Source organism: Heloderma suspectum, chromosome 7 (assembly GCF_057233095.1).
Source record: "Heloderma suspectum isolate Gila_16-S chromosome 7, 16-S_ref, whole genome shotgun sequence".
In the NCBI taxonomy this organism is placed as follows: Eukaryota; Metazoa; Chordata; class Lepidosauria; order Squamata; family Helodermatidae; genus Heloderma; species Heloderma suspectum.
The window spans coordinates 32,843,961-32,861,396 of NC_139464.1; the positions used below are offsets into that span (position 1 = coordinate 32,843,961).

At 41.5% G+C, this 17,436-nt stretch overlaps 1 protein-coding gene across 1 annotated transcript in view; it reads right to left on the reverse strand.

The window, feature by feature from the left end:
- The window catches only part of KIAA1549 (KIAA1549 ortholog), a 147,424-nt gene that overhangs the window by 32,207 nt on the left and 97,781 nt on the right, over positions 1 to 17,436 (reverse strand). Inside the window, exons 8-10 of the mRNA XM_084811727.1 lie at positions 16,336 to 16,481; positions 9,107 to 9,284; positions 2,297 to 2,478 (exon numbers count right to left, since the gene is read on the reverse strand). Of these exons, the coding sequence (XP_084667853.1) occupies positions 2,297 to 2,478; positions 9,107 to 9,284; positions 16,336 to 16,481 (506 nt within the window). The remainder of the gene's footprint in view (positions 1 to 2,296; positions 2,479 to 9,106; positions 9,285 to 16,335; positions 16,482 to 17,436) is intronic.

A 17,436-nucleotide genomic window follows, 5' to 3' on the forward strand; every position in this document is an offset into this window, starting at 1 on the left:
GAAGAGAGAAGCAGGAGGTGCCATTAAGATATTCTGATAGCATCACAACCACAAACACTTTCTGCCTCTCTCATCTTTCCCATGATTAATTAAGGCCAGTAAAAGTATGACACAGAGCAGAAAACATCTACAGCGTATCAGACCCTGAATACAAGAGGTCTGTAATATTATGACTACAACTCATACAGTGCTCTCTTCAGCAGCACCTACACTAAAACTGGAATGATACGGAGCCCACCATTCATACAGCGTCTTGACTTGCAGCCAGTCCTTGGATCTATTCTCTTCACCATGTGGCATAAGCGAAGTGAAGGGTAGAGAGTGGGGCGTTAGCCAAGCACAGTCTAAATCAGGGGTGGGAAACACACTGGCTGTAGGCTGCATGTGGCCCCTGGCACTCCACATTGCAGCCCCTCCCCCCATGCCACCCCTCCATTGCTCCCCCCCAAAATATATAAAAAAAGGGGGGGATGGCATCCACAGCAGCCACGGAATGCCCAAATGGCCAAATTTAAGATGCATTTAAGGGTACAAAGCCAAAACTGATTTTTGCACCCTGACAGTTTAAATCTTTGGGGATATAACTACAGGGAGCATGCTTCACCCCTCCCTGCCAGAAGGAACACACAGATCCAACTATCAGTTCCTTGAGACTGCAGACTCTGGCCTCATCCACAGATCAGAGAACCGAGGGTCACTGGGAGGCTGCACCCCATGCATCCCAGGATAAACTTCACGGCAAGAGGGAGATCAACCTAGACCCATAGATTGGGCAGAGAAGGAACAGTTGCAAAGAGCTTGTTTTGCCAGTCCCTGCCAGAAAGGACACCTACAAGAACTTTTAAACTAAAAATTGGTGCCCAAATTTTGGTTTTCCCCCCTCCTTCTTCCTAATCTTTTTTGTGTTGTGTCTTTTAGATTGTATGCCTGAGGGCAGGGACTATCGTATTATTAATCCACATAAGCATTTCTAGATGCCTTTTTTGGCCGAAGATCTGGACAAAAATGCTGCGAATAAATAAAAATAAATAATAACTGACACTGCTTTTTTACTAGAACCCCTGTGATCCACCCATGTGTTGTAAATTTACCAAGAGAGACCAGCACCTTTTAATTGTTAAGGGGCAACTCATCTGTATTAACTATTTCTGGGTATATACTCTTGCATCTGAGGAATGCACTGCAAGTTTGTCCACCAGATGATTGGACTTTTGCCTGATCCGGAACTAGATGAATAAAAGTCCAGTGCCTGATCATATAACAAACACAGTGCACTATAAAAGCAAACTTACTATCACTAATTAGGGTAGGTTCCAATCTTGCTGTGGGGCTATCCTGTCTAGACTCATATAAATGGGGAATCGAGACATAGTGAAAGTGATTTTGAAAACAGAGTCTGAATTTTTGAACAGTGAAAAAAAGCATATTTTACTTTGAACCTAATCTGTAACCAGCTGTTAAATATGTTGGGTTGAATCCAGACTAAACTAATTGCACTTAGGTCTCATTAAAATCAATCTAACAATTTAGTCATGACTGATGTCTCACTGATGTCAATGAGAACTAAATGCAGCTAACTCAGTATGGAACCACCAATTGTGTATATTCTATATTGATAAGATGATGTTAATGTTTCTTCCTGTTCTTACTTTGTTGAAAATTAAAACAGATGTTACACAGAGATGTTGCCAGTAAGCCAATGGTATATAACTGTTTTGCAAAACATATTTTCTCAGCTCACCCAATGGGCTACAAATAGCTGGGTCAGAAATACTCCCTCAGTAACTAAAACACCAATGAACATATGCTCAATAAAAGGTATCACCTAATCCACTTTTTCCTGTTCAGCCAATGTGAGACTTACACTCTAAACTTGCTACTTACATCATTTATTAGCCATAACAACCAAGCCAATTAACAGTTTTTTCTCTCATCATACCAATGCATCCTATAGAAAAATATGGATTAAGAATGTCCATATAAGAATGTGATCTTATATAGTTTCAAGATCACATTGACACAATATGCTTCCCTGGCTATGGGGAACATCCTTAAACCACCCAAAGATACCATGTTCTAGGGTAATACATAAGACGCATTATCTGCATAAGACCTGTGAAAACTAGGTCTTGTCCAACTCGGTGTCCTCCAGATGTGTCGGACTACAACCCCCATAATCCCCAAGCAGCATGCTCATTGCATGTATTATTTGGGGGTAATGGGACTTGTAGTTTGGCACATCTGGAGGGGACTGAGTTGGGGAACCTGGTCTAGACACCCACCGCAGCTCCATTACCTTCTGACGCTGCTGAAGGTTGTTCATGGTGTCTGGCTGAAATTCCAGTTTGTCACTTCGGCAGAGCTTCCAGTATAAAATTATAATGATAAGCAGCACTACAGCCACTGGGACTGCAACGCCGACAATAATCCAAAGATTGTTCTGTGATTCTGGAGGCGATTCTTTGACTCTATCCACAGCTGCAAAAATAATTGGGAAAGAACAAGAATTTTACCATGACAGCTGTGAACGTATTGATATTCTAGTAGTATTTAATAATAAGATCTCATAACTTCTAAAGCAGCCTTCCCCAACCTGGTGCCCTCCAGATGTATTGGACTGCAACTCTTATCAGCCATTGGCGATGTTGGCTGGGAAAGTGATGGGATTCGCAGTCCAAAACACTTGGAGGACACCAGGATGGGGAAGGCTGTTCTAATGTATGTTTATAAGGAAGAGTAGTGGAGATTAGGGACCTGTCCTCACTCTACATGAAATATATGAAAATTGGGGGGGGGACAGAACTGCATGGGCTGACTTGCCCCAAACTCCATGCATATGCTGATCCCACCCATCACTCAACCTTTGCACATTTGGCCGAAGATGAGAGCAAGCCCTACGCAATAGCCCTATTTGGATGTTCAAAACAAGTTCTTACCTACTTAGAAGATCAGAGCATGGGGCTGTACCATGTTACCTTGCCCCCTGACATCACACACATTATGTAGCCCCCCCTGCAACATTTACAAGTATGGAATGAACATCTGTAGAAAGGACGCCTGTATGTGTGTAGGGCTCCACATGAACCGGGATCCCGATCACATAGAGGCAATTTCGCAGGTGGAATGCCTGTATTCACAGTCAGGATCTCTGGCACAATCAGGGTTCCCAGTCTTGAGTACAGATCCTGTGCAGGTACATTGTCATGTGCAAAGCTCATTCTTGCCTTGAGCAGAACACGTGGAGGTCAGGAAACAGGACCAGCAGATGCACAGAGTGGGGCCATCCAGTGTAATCCCAATACCCCCTGCACACATTCAGTGAATATATGGAGATTATATGAGAACAGCACTACATTGATGGATTTATAGGGCTGCCACTTCTGGCCCTGAACCAGGAAAGTAGTTCTTGCCCCTTTAATACCTGAACTGTTGTAAGACATCTGCAAAGTGCAGCTCCACTTATTCAGCAGAGTAGCACGAGAAAATGTGTGGCACACAACCATTAATGGGAATGTAGCCTTGTTGTTCAGAGTTGGCAGCATGCCACATTGAAAAACACAAGGAGGATGGAAGAAAACAATAGTAGGAAAAAGGGTATCATGTTCAGTAAATATGAATGGAGGGCCAACTGGATGTGGTATGTATATTCCTGGGGAGGTGTTAGAAATAGTGGTAGCATCCTTTAGGGTGCACCATTTTCCCACAGTTAGCAGCCACTGCTAAAGGATTTCAATGGGACTATTTCAGAGGAAGTGGGCTGCAGACTGTACCTCAACATGCTTTCTCAATGAATTAGAGAGCAATCCTTTGGCCCCTAGACAGTGTCTGGGCCACCACAGGATGCTGCAGATCTCCTCCTCCGTGCCTGCATACAGGGACACAAGCACAGAGGAGGAGATCCGATTGTGGATCTTCCCTCCCCTACCTACCACAGAAAGCTTCTCTTACAAAGTCGCAACTGTGACTGCATAAGAGAAGTTGGAGAGGGAGAAAAGGGAGTGTGTTGGGGGGCAGGAAGGGGAAAAGCTGGGTTGCACAGTATCCTATGGCCTCTCCAGTCCCTGCCCACCAAAAAGTAAGTCAGCTAGTTCAGAGACCCATCTAGCTACTTCTTCTATTTTAAATGGAGAAGAAATCACCTCCATTGTCCTGCCTGGCTCTTGCCAACATGGCATAGGATAGGCGGAGGGCTCTGAACTCGGACTTTCTGTCTATCAAGAGCAAATCTCTTATCTGCTTGAAGAATTCTTGAACATGATATTTATTTCAATACCAAATAATATGCTTACACAAATTTGATTAAAAATATATAAAAGTCAAGCTTGTTCTGTATTAGCACATCATAACACTGAAAACTTCTACAGCTTTGAATAAGGCAAATATCATGATATATTAATAAATACGCAGACCATAACAAGCTTAAAAGCTTACTTGTCTTCCCCATAGTTGCTCTTACAAACATAGGATTTGGGGGAGCTAAAAACCATGCAAGACAAATCCTTCACAGTTTTATAAAATACACATGTATTTATAAAATATAATCTTGCTCCATTAATACAGAAAATGTTTTACTGCCTTTAAAGAAAAATAAAACCTGTTATAAATACCCCCAAATCCTTAAAATACATGCTGGTGTTGCCAGCAATAGAAACATAATATTCTCTCACCAGTACTATGTCTTGAGAAGTTGTGCTGCCCCAGTGGTTTCCTAAATACCTATATGAAAGCTGACAAATTGGATTGCTCTTTTAGAAGGTGGTTGTGATCCAACACCTTAGATGCATGCATGTGAGACACCCACAGAGGTAGTCTCTTCCCTTCTACACAGTATAAAATGAATATGGGCATGATCCACAATCCTGCTACATCATGTGGATCATACAAGCACTCTCTAGACAAGCTGACTCAGGAACTGGTGTTTCGGCCAAAGCAAGAGGCAGATCAGAGTTACGGCCAGCCTTTGTGTTTTCAGCCATTTCTCTATCCTAAAATGCATTGTTAGGTGTAATCTGACACATGCAACTCCGGCTACTGACTAATTCATTCAGACTGCAAATCTCCATTTTGACACTGGATCTATCTAAAATTAGAGATGTAAAATTTCTGGAAACTTTGAAAACATGGAAAAAACACATTTTTTTCAGTGGTGGTGGTGGAAAGAAACAGAAATTATGGGAAAAATTGAAAAATAACCATTACTTATTTTTAAGCACTTTTTACAGGTCTAAAGTCAATTTGTTGCTTTAGGACAGCCTTCCCCAAACTTGTAGCTTCCAGATATTTTGGACTTCAGCTCCTATCAGCCTCAGGCAGGATGGCCACTGGTCAGGAATGCTGGCCATTGTAGTCCAAAACATCTGTAGGGCACCAGATTGAGGAAGGCTGCTTTAGGAACGTAAAGCTGCCTTTATGTTCCTATAGTTATATTCTGTATAACATGGTTTGCTCATAATATTATCATTATATTTGAAAACTTTAAAAAGTTAGTAAATTGGTAATTATTGCCTGAATAAACTATACTTTTAAAGTTTAATATACCAAACATGATTAATTTTATGAGCAAACCAAGTTATACATAACATACTTTAGATTCCTAGTTTATGTCTGACCAGAGGGAATTTCAGCAAGATGTCTCTGAACCATCTGAATCATCTTAGAAAGCAGGAAGAACTGGAGGCAGAGGAGGACAAGGTCAGAAACACAGGACTCCACAGAACAAAACCCAAACTATCGAGAATGTACATCTTTTTCCATATTATGATATGGTGACTCTAGTCAGATGTTGGGACCTGAGCATGAGTTGGAACATACCAAAATACACATCAGTAAAAGATACATTGGATCAATTATTATAAAAAGAAATAACTATGCTGAGAATCTTACAGAGAGGATTGAACATTTTCCCCATGGCTTCATTATTTCCAGACATTTTACATCTCTAGTCTTCATATAAAAGGCTTCTTATTACATAGTTTTTAGAAATCTTTTTTTGGGGGGTGGGGGGAGTAAAAGCTTGGTAACAATATATAAACACCTTGTCTTAAATTCCAAAAGAAAATATTTCATAATCCAAAGCTGTTCAGTTTTTGGCAGAAAACAAAAACAATCCTTGGCAGCAACAACAAAAAGAAAATCTGATTTCCTCCTGATTTTTTTCTGATTTTTTTTTCAGGCCTTCACATCTCAATCTAAAATGCAGACCTCGTGGCCATAACATCTGGCTAGTTTTTTGGATTTTCCTATTTCTTCCCCCATGCCCTGCTTTTTGTACCACCTAGCCTGATGAAGAGTTCTGGAGAACTTGAAAACTTGCACACTTTTGTGGAATTCTGGCTGCATCCCCACCCTGCAAGACAAACATCACAATAATAGGGAGACCAACCTGGTCCGATACATCAGCCAGAGAAGGTGCAGGGAGCTTTTTTTTTTACCCTTCCCTGCCAGAAGGAACACCTAAAAGAACTTTGAAACTAAGAACTGGTGCCAGAGTTTTGTTGTTTTCCTCCTACCTCCCAATCCCTTTTCCTTTCGTGTCATGTCTTTTAGACTGTAAGACTGAGGGCAGGGACTGTCGTATGATCAATCTATGTAAGCTGCTCTAGGAGCCTTTTTTGGCTGAACAGCAGGGTAAAACAATCAATCAATCAATCAATCGATCCTAATCAAGGTATTGCCCAACTGTGGAGTTCGTATGTTTTTTTTTTTTTTTCATGAACCAGCACAGCTACCTTTGTCTTTTGTAAGAAGGATATTTCACACGCAACAACCACTGATTGCTGTAACTGGCCAAAGTAGTTGCAATAGCTGCCAGTCAGAAAGAGAGCATCATGGGTTGCTGGCTGGGAGACATTGTGACCCAAGCCCTGGAAATGATACTGTTATGTTATTAAAATTAAAGCAGGTTTCTCAGCCTGGTCAATGTCTGGATGGGAGACAGCCTGAGAGCCCCATGTAAGCCACCCTCAGGAGCCACACTAGACAGGATGCTGAAAGGTCCATGTTCAGATCTCCTGTGTTTTTATTTTAGCCAGTGTAGCATAGTCTGACCTCCAAAACAGACTTTACTTGAAAGACGTATCTAGCAGCTGCACCTTTCTTTCCTTTTTAGTCTAGAGTAGGTATTGGGCCCTCAATCTGGATTGGGACCCTAGCATGGGCAGTAGGGGCTTTAACCCTTCCCCCATGGGCCTGATCCAGATCAGGGAGCTTGGCCCACAATTTCTATTGCAAAATAATTGTCCGTAAACCAAATGGATCACTATTTTGCAACAGAAGTTGTAGATCAGCCCCCTGAATCTGAAGCACACCTACCCACACTGCACCCCCACCATTTGGAACATAGCGGAGGAAGGGATTAAGGCCCTTCTGTCTATACTAGGGTCCCAATCTGGATTGGGGCCTCTATGATTACTCTAGAGTAAAAATGGGAGAAAATATTTTTGTTTTGGCCCTCAGAGTGTCTAACTTGGGAGACTTGGTTTCAGCTATGGGCCAGTTACTATCTCAGCCTAGCTTACCTTACAGGGTTACTGTGCAGATAAAATGAGAGGTGAAGGAAAACCATGTACCCCACCAGGAGCTCCTTGGCAAAAGGGCAGTATAAAACTCAGGTAATTCATAAAACAATACATCTTGAAGCTATTTGCCCTGCAGAAAATGTAGTCACCTTCCCAAAGGAAGGCTCTTGAAAGAAAAGCAGGACATAACAAATACTTTTTTTTTAAGGGCAGGGAGAGAAGCATTTTTTGCTTAAGATGTAATACAGCTGAACCCCACACATGCAAGCCTTAGCCATTCTGGATCCTCTGGTGTAGTTTACATATCCCTGCTGGTTAAAATTATTTTTAATTTAAGGACAGCTCAGCTCCATATTGTTATATATATTTCCCTCATGTCCCCTGCTGTTCTTTCTGATATTCACTGAAATCACTTGATTAATTCTGACACATAGCTGATGCAGTTTGTTTATTTCTTTATTTATTACACTTATATCCCACCTTTCTTCCATTGTGGAATTCAAGGTGGCTACATGTGGTTCCCAAAGTGGTCTCTCCTCCAAGCACTGGCCAGACCCAGATCTGCTTAGCTTCACCAAGGTGGCTGCCTCATGCACCTTCAGACCATGTCTTGGGACTTATATACATTATATAAGTGTTCAAAAGGGCAGAAACTACCATCCTGTTAATAAAGGACTGGCAAGGAAAATGTCATTTATATTGAGGGAAAGAAACTGTGACATATGTGTCTAAGCTCATGTCACCCCAACAACTTTTGCTCAAAGTTACAAGGCCTTTTATACTTCCTTAATTTATTGCAGTATTTAAATCTGATTTCTGTTTTCCACTTAAACTCTTTTTTGGTGGAGATTTGACATACAAGCAATAGCATATCCTGCCCTATATTACCTTAACTCCAGGCCCAAAAGCAAGCCCAAATTTTAGTAGTAGAATAGGTGAATAAAGACAACCATTTAACGAATAGTAAGTGTTGTAGAAGGCAAACCATAGGGAGCTAGTCATATATAACATCTACTCACATGGTAAGGAGAATATTACCACACCTGTACATACTCCAGAGAAGCAGAGAAGCATTAACATTCTCCACAATATAAAAGTGAAAGTATGACAAAAGACCGCACATAATCTCATGTCCATTGTGGTTAAGGGATTACTTGAAAAATGATTGTTTTTGTCAGGGGTGTTGAACTTCTTACAGCTCAAAGGCTAAGTTCCATTTTGGAGATGCTCTCTGGATGCTCACTGGAATCTGGGGGCCAGATTCCAGTGGTGGGTGGGTGAGGCCAAAGGCAAAAGGGGCGGGACCAAAAACACCAACATATTGTAGTTTAAAGCTCTTATTGCTGGCAACTAAGCCTTAGGAAAGGATTTTCAGCCCTTTAGAATGGGGGAAAAACTACACAAAAGCCGGGAAACCACCAATCGGTGGTCAGGGAAAGGGGTGTGTGGCCATCTGGGGAATGCCAGAGAGCTGGACTGGGACCCCAGGCAGGTTGTATTTGGCTGCCAGGCCTTACGTTCTGCACCCTGGCCTATATCCACCCGATGTCTCCTCAAAAATGCTGAGCCGATGATTATTTATCACTCACGCTGAGCCACTGGGCCTTGAATGCGGTATCCAAGAATGATGGCAGCCCTTTGGATATCCACTTTGTTAATTGAGTCAGACGTCTCCACAGCACCAAGCCTTTCCCCATCTTGATCCTCCACAAAATAAACCAGCATAACTGGGCTGTCGGCTTCCTGTAAGCGTGACACGTTCACAATCTGAAAAGGCACATCAACACGTGTAAGCTTCAAATTTAAAAATCTTGTATATACTGTGGATTTTTCCCTGCCCCATGACTGATATCACTACATGTATTATACTTATAACAGTAACTTCCACATGCTGGTACTCATTAATTTCATTAATTTTATTTCTATACCACCCAATAGCCAAAGCTCTCTGGGCAGTTCACAAAAATTACAACCCCAAAATACAACATAATAAAAAATCTTTAACATATAAAATTTAAAAACAATTTAAACAGCTAAAAAACAGTTACACTAAGATAAGAGGACACAATTAAAAAAAAACCCCTGACATTAAAAGTCCTGTTATATGCTGTCAGATGCATGAGGGTAGAGGAAAGCCTTAATCTGGCACTGAAAAGATGGCAATGTTGGTGCCAGGCAGACCTCAGTGGATAGCATATTCCATAATTGGGGGGCCAAGACTGAGAAGGCCCTCTCCCTTGTTGCTACTTTCCAAGCTTCCCGTGAAGGAGGCACTTGGCAGAGGGCTTCAGATGCTGATCGTAGTGTCCAGGTAGGTTAATATCAGGAGACACGGGCCTCAGATGCTGATCGTAGTGCCCAGGTAGGTTAATATCAGGAGACACGCTCCATCAGGTATTGTGGTCCTGAGCCATGTAAGACTGTATAGCAGAAGGGGGCAACATGTGGCCCATGGGGCAACACTAACTTCAATTGAGACTCTTTCCCTTTTTTAACACCTTCTTTCCCTTTTTTAACATTAGATGTATTTAATCTAATACATTTTAAGCCACAATTTGATTAGCCATTCATGTAGTTACTTTGTTCAGAAGTAGACACAGCAGAGGAAAATCCTAGATAGAAAACCCAAACAAAAGGTACTAATGTACAGGAGACAAACATTACTGTAAGAACACCAAAGATTCCTAAGGCACTGTAAAGGCAAACACATTTATTGTGCCATAATGTTCATGGGCCTGAGCCTATTTCACCAGATGTATGAAGTAATCTCCTAAGTAGTTGAATATATTGCAGAAAGAAGAAAAAAATGAGATATTGCACAAAGGGTTATCAATGGTTCCAGCTGTAAGAACTTGTGCAGTGGCACATCAGACTGGGCCTGTATTGTGTTCAGTTAAGAAGAAATTTATTTTTGATATGCCTGAGCTGCCTCAATAACAGTATTAAACTATCTAAATCAAAACACAAGAAGAATACATGTCATCTAAGGTGATAATTTATGGATTTATTTTCAGTTAGTTATGATATTTAGAGCACTGCTAATATAGTCTCTCAAAACGTCAAATTTACAATGGGATCACTGACAAACCATTGGGTTCTGGGCTTTGTTGTAAGCATAAATTACACAAGCATTGTGTTACAGGCTCTAACAAGAAAAGACAACTGGATTCTAAATGCATATTATTATCTAGAAATTATGTTTCTTGGAAAATATATTTTGGACAGCAGTTTACAATCTGATTTCCTCTCCATGCCAAACTCTATTCCCTATCCCAAATGAAGCTCAAATACTAAAATGTAATGAAGGATGAATGAAAACGTATCTGTACATAAAATGAATATAGCTAGGACTCTATCAAACACATTCTGCGACAGCTCTGTCATTTCTGGTTATCTTCACTGCACATTTAACGCCTATGAATACTGCTACAAAAAACCTCTTTGAGCAATTCAGATGGATTTATAGTGTCTCCTCTGCTAAAATTTAGTTCTGGGAGGGCTTAAATATAAAAGACTCCCAAGTTGTTTTATAAGCAGTAGTACATTTTCTCCCAGGTTGCTAGCATAGGGCATTCTGCATTGCCTCACTGCATTCCCTTACTTGCATGTGTGTCATAAATCAGCCTGCTTATTTAATTACTTTTTGCATTTATACCCTGCCACATGGCCAAAACCAGGCCCTCTGAGCAGCAAACAAAAATCACATCTATGAAAACAAATTAAACTCTCTCTCTCTCAAAACAAAATAACACACTACAGAACAATCCTCTTCAGAAGCAATACTAAACTATAGTTTAGTGTTGTGGAAACATTGCTCCCATAGCTCCTGGTTTAGATGTAATGACAAACTGCAGTTAGTCTAAACCAGGAACTGGATGCTTCCAATTTATTTCTCACAGCTGTGCTGGAGGAGGGAGGGAACACTGGAGCCCAAGGCTTGAACAGTCTCATTCTCATAACACTAAACTATGGTTTAGCATTACATCCAACCCAGGCCAATAAACATGACTCAGATAATGTATTACACACAACACAGAAGCAGAATAAATTACAAAACTGATAAAAATTCAGATTAGAACTGCAGCCATCTATTCATCAGTCACATTTCCATAAGATGCTCAAGGTGAGTCATAAAAAAATTATAATATAAAATCAACAGCTAAGAGTACATAAAATCAAATCTAAAATCACAACTCAGAACAGCAAACCAATAGAAGCAGAAATACATTAAAAGTCAGAAAAGTTTAAAAGGCATCAGTACCATCAAGATAGGAACAAAACTTTAAAAATATCTCATCATCAACGTTTTTAAAAACATTCAAACATACACAACAAAGATAGGTGTGAAGGTTGATTTGGGGGGCAAGGCTGCAGTCTAGAGAGTCTGCTACTGATCACACTAACAATTGTATTTGCAAAGCCAAGGGATCTGTTTATCCCTGCTTATCCCTGCTGCTCTTCCTCCAACACATTTCCCCATGTTTAAAGTGGGGTTTGTGATTCAGAGGTGGGGGGGGGGAGGAGTGTGTGTGACCCAAGCTTTAAGTGCATTCACATCATTTGTCCACACTTATCCCTACCTCTCCTTCTCTCTTCCCTCCTTCGCTCTGTTGTCTGCCCATTGTCTATTTTGGACAGTAAATTGCTTGGAGCAGGGACCTGTCTATTTTTGCCTGTGTAACACTGTATTCTCCAGCAAAGGAGATTGTTACCTTGTTGTGGTGCTGGAGCTTGAGCACCTCAGTGACGCCATGAGCTAAACCGTGAAGGGACACCCAAGACAGGAAGGTCATGGCAGAGAGGTCAGACTAAATACGATCCCTAGGGAAGGTAACAGCAACCCACCCCAGTATTCTTGCCGTGAAAACTTAATGGATCAGTACAACCAGAGATATGTTGGTATACCATCGGAAGATGGGACTCCCAGGTCGGAAGATGGTCAAAATGCTACTGAGGAGGAACAGAGGATAAGTTCAACTAGCCCCAGATGTGATGACGCAGCTAGCTCAAAGCTGAAAGGACAGCTACCAGCCAATGGTGCGGGTGGTGAACAACAAATCCGATGTTCTAAAGATCAACACACCATAGGAACCTGGAATGTAAGATCTATCAGCCAGGGCAAATTGGATGTGGTTACTGGCGAGATGTCAAGATTAAATATAGACATTTTGGGTGTCAGTGAACTGAAATGGACTGGAATGGGCCACTTCATATCAGATGTCCACCAGATCTACTACTGTGGACAAGAGGACCACAGAAGAAATGGAATAGCCTTCATAATTAATAATAAAGTGGCTAAAGCAGTGCTTGGATACAATCCAAAAAACGATAGAATGATCTCAATTCAAATTCAGGGTGAGCCATTTTAACATCACAGTGATCCAAATATACACCCCAACCACAGGTGCTGAAGAAGCAGAAGTGGATCGGTTCTATGAGGATCTGCAGCACCTACTGGATAATACGCCAAAAAGAGATGTTATTTTCATTACAGGAAACTGGAATGCTAAGGCAGGTAGTCAAATGACACCTGGAATTACAGGCAAGCATGGTCTGGGAGAACAAAATGAAGCAGGACATAGGCTGATAGAATTTTGCCAAGACAACTCACTGTGCATAACAAACACTCTCTTCCAACAACCTAAAAGACGACTTTACACATGGACTTCACCAGATGGTCGACACCGAAATCAGACTGACTACATCCTTTGTAGCCAAAGGTGGCGGACATCTATACAGTCGATAAAAACAAGACCTGGAGCTGACTGTAGTTCAGATCACGAACTTCTTATTGCACACTTTAGAATCAGACTAAAGAGAATAGGGAAGACCCACAGGTCAGTTAGATATGAGTTCACTAATATTCCTCATGAATATGCAGCGGAGGTGAAGAATAGATTTAAGGGACTAGATTTAGTAGATAGGGTCCCGAAAGAACTAGGGACAGAAGTTCGCATCATTGTTCAGGAGGCGGCAACAAAAAACGTCCCAAAGAAAAAGAAAACCAAGAAAGCAAGATGGCTGTCTGCTGAGACACTGTAAGTAGCCCAAGAAAGAAGGAAAGCAAAAGGCAACAGTGATAGGGGGAGATATGCCCAATTAAATGCAAAATTCCAGAGGTTAGCCAGAAGAGATAAGGAATTATTTTTCAACAAGCAATGCGCGGAAGCGGAAGAAGATAACAGAAAAGGAAGGACAAGAGACCTCTTCCAGAAAATTAGAAACATCGGAGGTAAATTCCAGGCAAAAATGGGTATGATCAAAAACAAAGATGGCAAGGACTTAACAGAAGCAGAAGGGATCAAGAAAAGGTGGCAAGAATATACAGAAGATCTGTATAGGAAGGATAATAATATCAGGGATAGATTTGACGGTGTGGTCAGTGAGTTAGAGCCAGACATCCTGAAGAGTGAGGTGGAATGGGCCTTAAGAAGCATTGCTAATAACAAGGCAGCAGGAGACAACAATATCCCAGCTGAACTGTTTAAAATCTTGCAAAATGATGCTGTCAAGGTGATGCATGCCATATGCCAGCAAATTTGGAAAACACAAGAATGGCCATCAGATTGGAAAAAATCAACTTATATCCCCACACCAAAAAAGGGAAACACTAAAGAATGTTCAAACTATCGAACAGTGGCACTTATTTCACATGCCAGTAAGGTAATGCTCAAGATCTTGCAAGGTAAACTCCAGCAATTCATGGAACGAGAATTGCCAGATGTACAAGCTGGGTTTAGAAAAGGTAGAGGAACTAGAGACCAAACTGCCAATATCTGCTGGATAATGGAGAAAGCCAGGGAGTTTCAGAAAAACATCTATTTCTGTTTTATTGACTATTCTAAAGCCTTTGACTGTGTGGGTCATAACAAATTGTGGCAAGTTCTTAGTGGTATGGGGATACCAAGTCATCTTGTCTGCCTCCTGAGGAATCTGTATAACGACCAAGTAGCAACGGTAAGAACAGACCATGGAACAACAGACTGGTTTAAGATTGGGAAAGGAGTACGGCAGGGTTGTATACTCTCACCCTACCTATTCAACCTGTATGCAGAACACATCAAGCGACATGCTGGGCTTGATGAAGCGAAGGCTGGAGTTAAAATCGCTGGAAGGAACATTAACAGTCTCAGATATGCAGATGATACCACTTTGATGGCTGAAAGCGAGGAGGAGCTGAGGAACCTTATGACGAAGGTGAAAGAAGAAAGTGCAAAAGCTGGGTTGCAGTTAAACCTCAAAAAAAACAAGATTATGGCAACCAGCTTGACTGATAACTGGCAAACAGAGGGAGAAAATGTGGAGGCAGTGACAGACTTTGTCTTTCTAGGCGCAAAGATTACTGCAGACGCTGACTGCAGCCAGGAAATCAGAAGACGTTTACTTCTTGGGAGGACAGCAATGACCAATCTTGATAAAATAGTGAAGAGCAGAGACATCACACTGACAACAAAGGTCCGCATAGTTAAAGCAATGGTATTCCCCGTAGTAACCTATGGCTGCGAGAGCTGGACCATAAGGAAGGCTGAGCGAAGGTAGATAGATGCTTTTGAACTGTGGTGCTGGAGGAAAATTCTGAGAGTGCCTTGGACTGCAAGAAGATCAAACCAGTCCATACTCCAGGAAATCAAGCCAGACTGCTCACTTGAGGGAAGGATATGAAAGGCAAAACTGAAGTACTTTGGCCACATCATGAGAAGACAGGATACCCTGGAGAAGATGCTGATGTTAGGGAAAGTGGAAGGCAAAAGGAAGAGGGGCCGACCAAGGGCAAGATGGATGCATGATATTCTGGAGGTGGCGGACTCGACCTTGGGGGAGCTGGGGGTGGCAACGGCCGACAGGAAGCTCTGGCATGGGCTGGCCCATGAAGTCACAGAGAGTTGGAAGCGACTGAACAAATAAACAACAACAACAACACTGTATTGCACCATGTACACTGATGGCACTATATAAGAAATGAATAAAATGCAGTGGAGCAAAAAACCTAAAAATAACACCAGCTATAAAATGTATCTGAAGATAACAGCCCCAGTGTGCAGTCACTATGCCTAGCTAAAGCTGGAATCCAAAGGCAGGAATATAATCGCCTCTGCTAACCTGGATTTTGAGACCTTGAAACTTGAAATATTTTTCTAGCCCTGAGCATAACATTTACATGTCTCTGTTTCGTCATCTGTTGAGAAAGTCACCAATACCTAGCCCTACAAGGCTGATCTTTTGCCTACTTATATCGAAGACAAAGCTAGTTCCAGACAAATTACACTGAATAGCCAAACAACAACAAAAAGTAGTGTGAAGCTCTGGGAAAGAAATGTGGTGTTTTTCTGAAGTATTATGTTAAGCTGCATACTCTTTATGACCATCTGTTTCAGTGTTCATGGAAACGTTCACAGGACACTATTTTCTAATATATCTCACTTCAGCTTACCATGGATTAAGGGGGAGTGGGGAGAATCCTGACAATTTCTTACTACCTTTGGAAAATGAGGGGGAGTTGGGATTGACAGAGTCACAGGAGGAGGAGGAGGAAGAAAAACAAGCAAAAATTTCATCTATTTGAAGCAATAACAAAACAACAACAAGAAGTAAAACCCCTACTCAGTCCAAATAATTCAAGTTCTGCTTATGCACAACACACCCACAGTTACCACAGTTACCATCAGAAACAGACCTTTGCTTCAGTCATCCAGCAAATCAAAAGATAGCAGTGACAGTAAAACATAATTTAAAACATTTGGGGTGGGGAAGATAATCACAGAGCAGCAAATTTTGTATGATTGATGATTAAATGACCACTTGAATTCTGTTCATATACCTGCACAATGTTGTTCCCAGCAAACGTTGCTCTTTTCCATATCCGCCCTTTGCCCAAGGCCTCGTTTAATAACTGGGCTAGCTTCCGCTCCATCTCAGCCTGGAAAATGTCTTCCTGAATTTTCTGGTTGACAACACCCAGGAGAACTATGGTGAAAAAGATATTCAGATAGAAAATAAGGATAAAGGAAAAACGATCTTTGGATACGCAGCTTCAAATCACAGGCAATCTGGAGATTACCAGTCAAAGTGGTGAGGTGAGGATTTGATTCCTTGGTGATGATGGAGGGCTTGGTGGATATACTATAGCTAACCTATCTACCATGATGTATTATGTGTATTTAAGTCTAGAATTTGGTTATCAAGAGTTGTTTTCCCTTAGTTACACTTGCTCTTCCTCTTTTTCTTACTCCAGAATAAAGACATGGATTGGATCCAGATTTACTCATACTTCAAGTAGACCCAGTGAAATCAATGGTACTTAAGTCAGTTATGACTAAATTAAGTCCCATTGGACAGTATCCAACAGTGTCATTCCGCAAACTCAAATAGCGCTAATGGAGCTCCACTGAATCTTTCCGTTGCACAACCAATTGTACAACCGCTTGCGTGAGCATTGAGCAACCATCTGAGCAAACATAACTTCAGTTGGATTCTCCTCTTGCACACAGTTCAGAACTTAGTTTCCATTGATGCAACGTCATCTGTGTTATCAGAATTACACAGTTGAATATGCCCACTGATTTCAGTGGGTGTACTCGAAGTATAACTAAATCTGGATCCAACCCCAGGTCCTTAGCATCTAGCCTGTATGTGCTTCCAGACGGAGGACTTCTAGCGCTAACCATCAAAAGGCATTCTGCAGCTATTCTGTCTTTTCCTCTTTTATAGAAAGAAAAAAAGGCAGAAGAAGCAGTGGGAAAACATGAGAGGTTACAAATGGAAGACAGTCACCTGGACATCCCTGTAAAATTCTGTGAATGAGGCAGGGCAACTGCATAACAAAAGCCACCTCTGGAAGCACCCTGTGTCTTGGTGTTTCTTTGAAAATAACCTGGCCTCTGTTGCTAACACAGTTGTCAACATAATGCTTGCAAGTGAA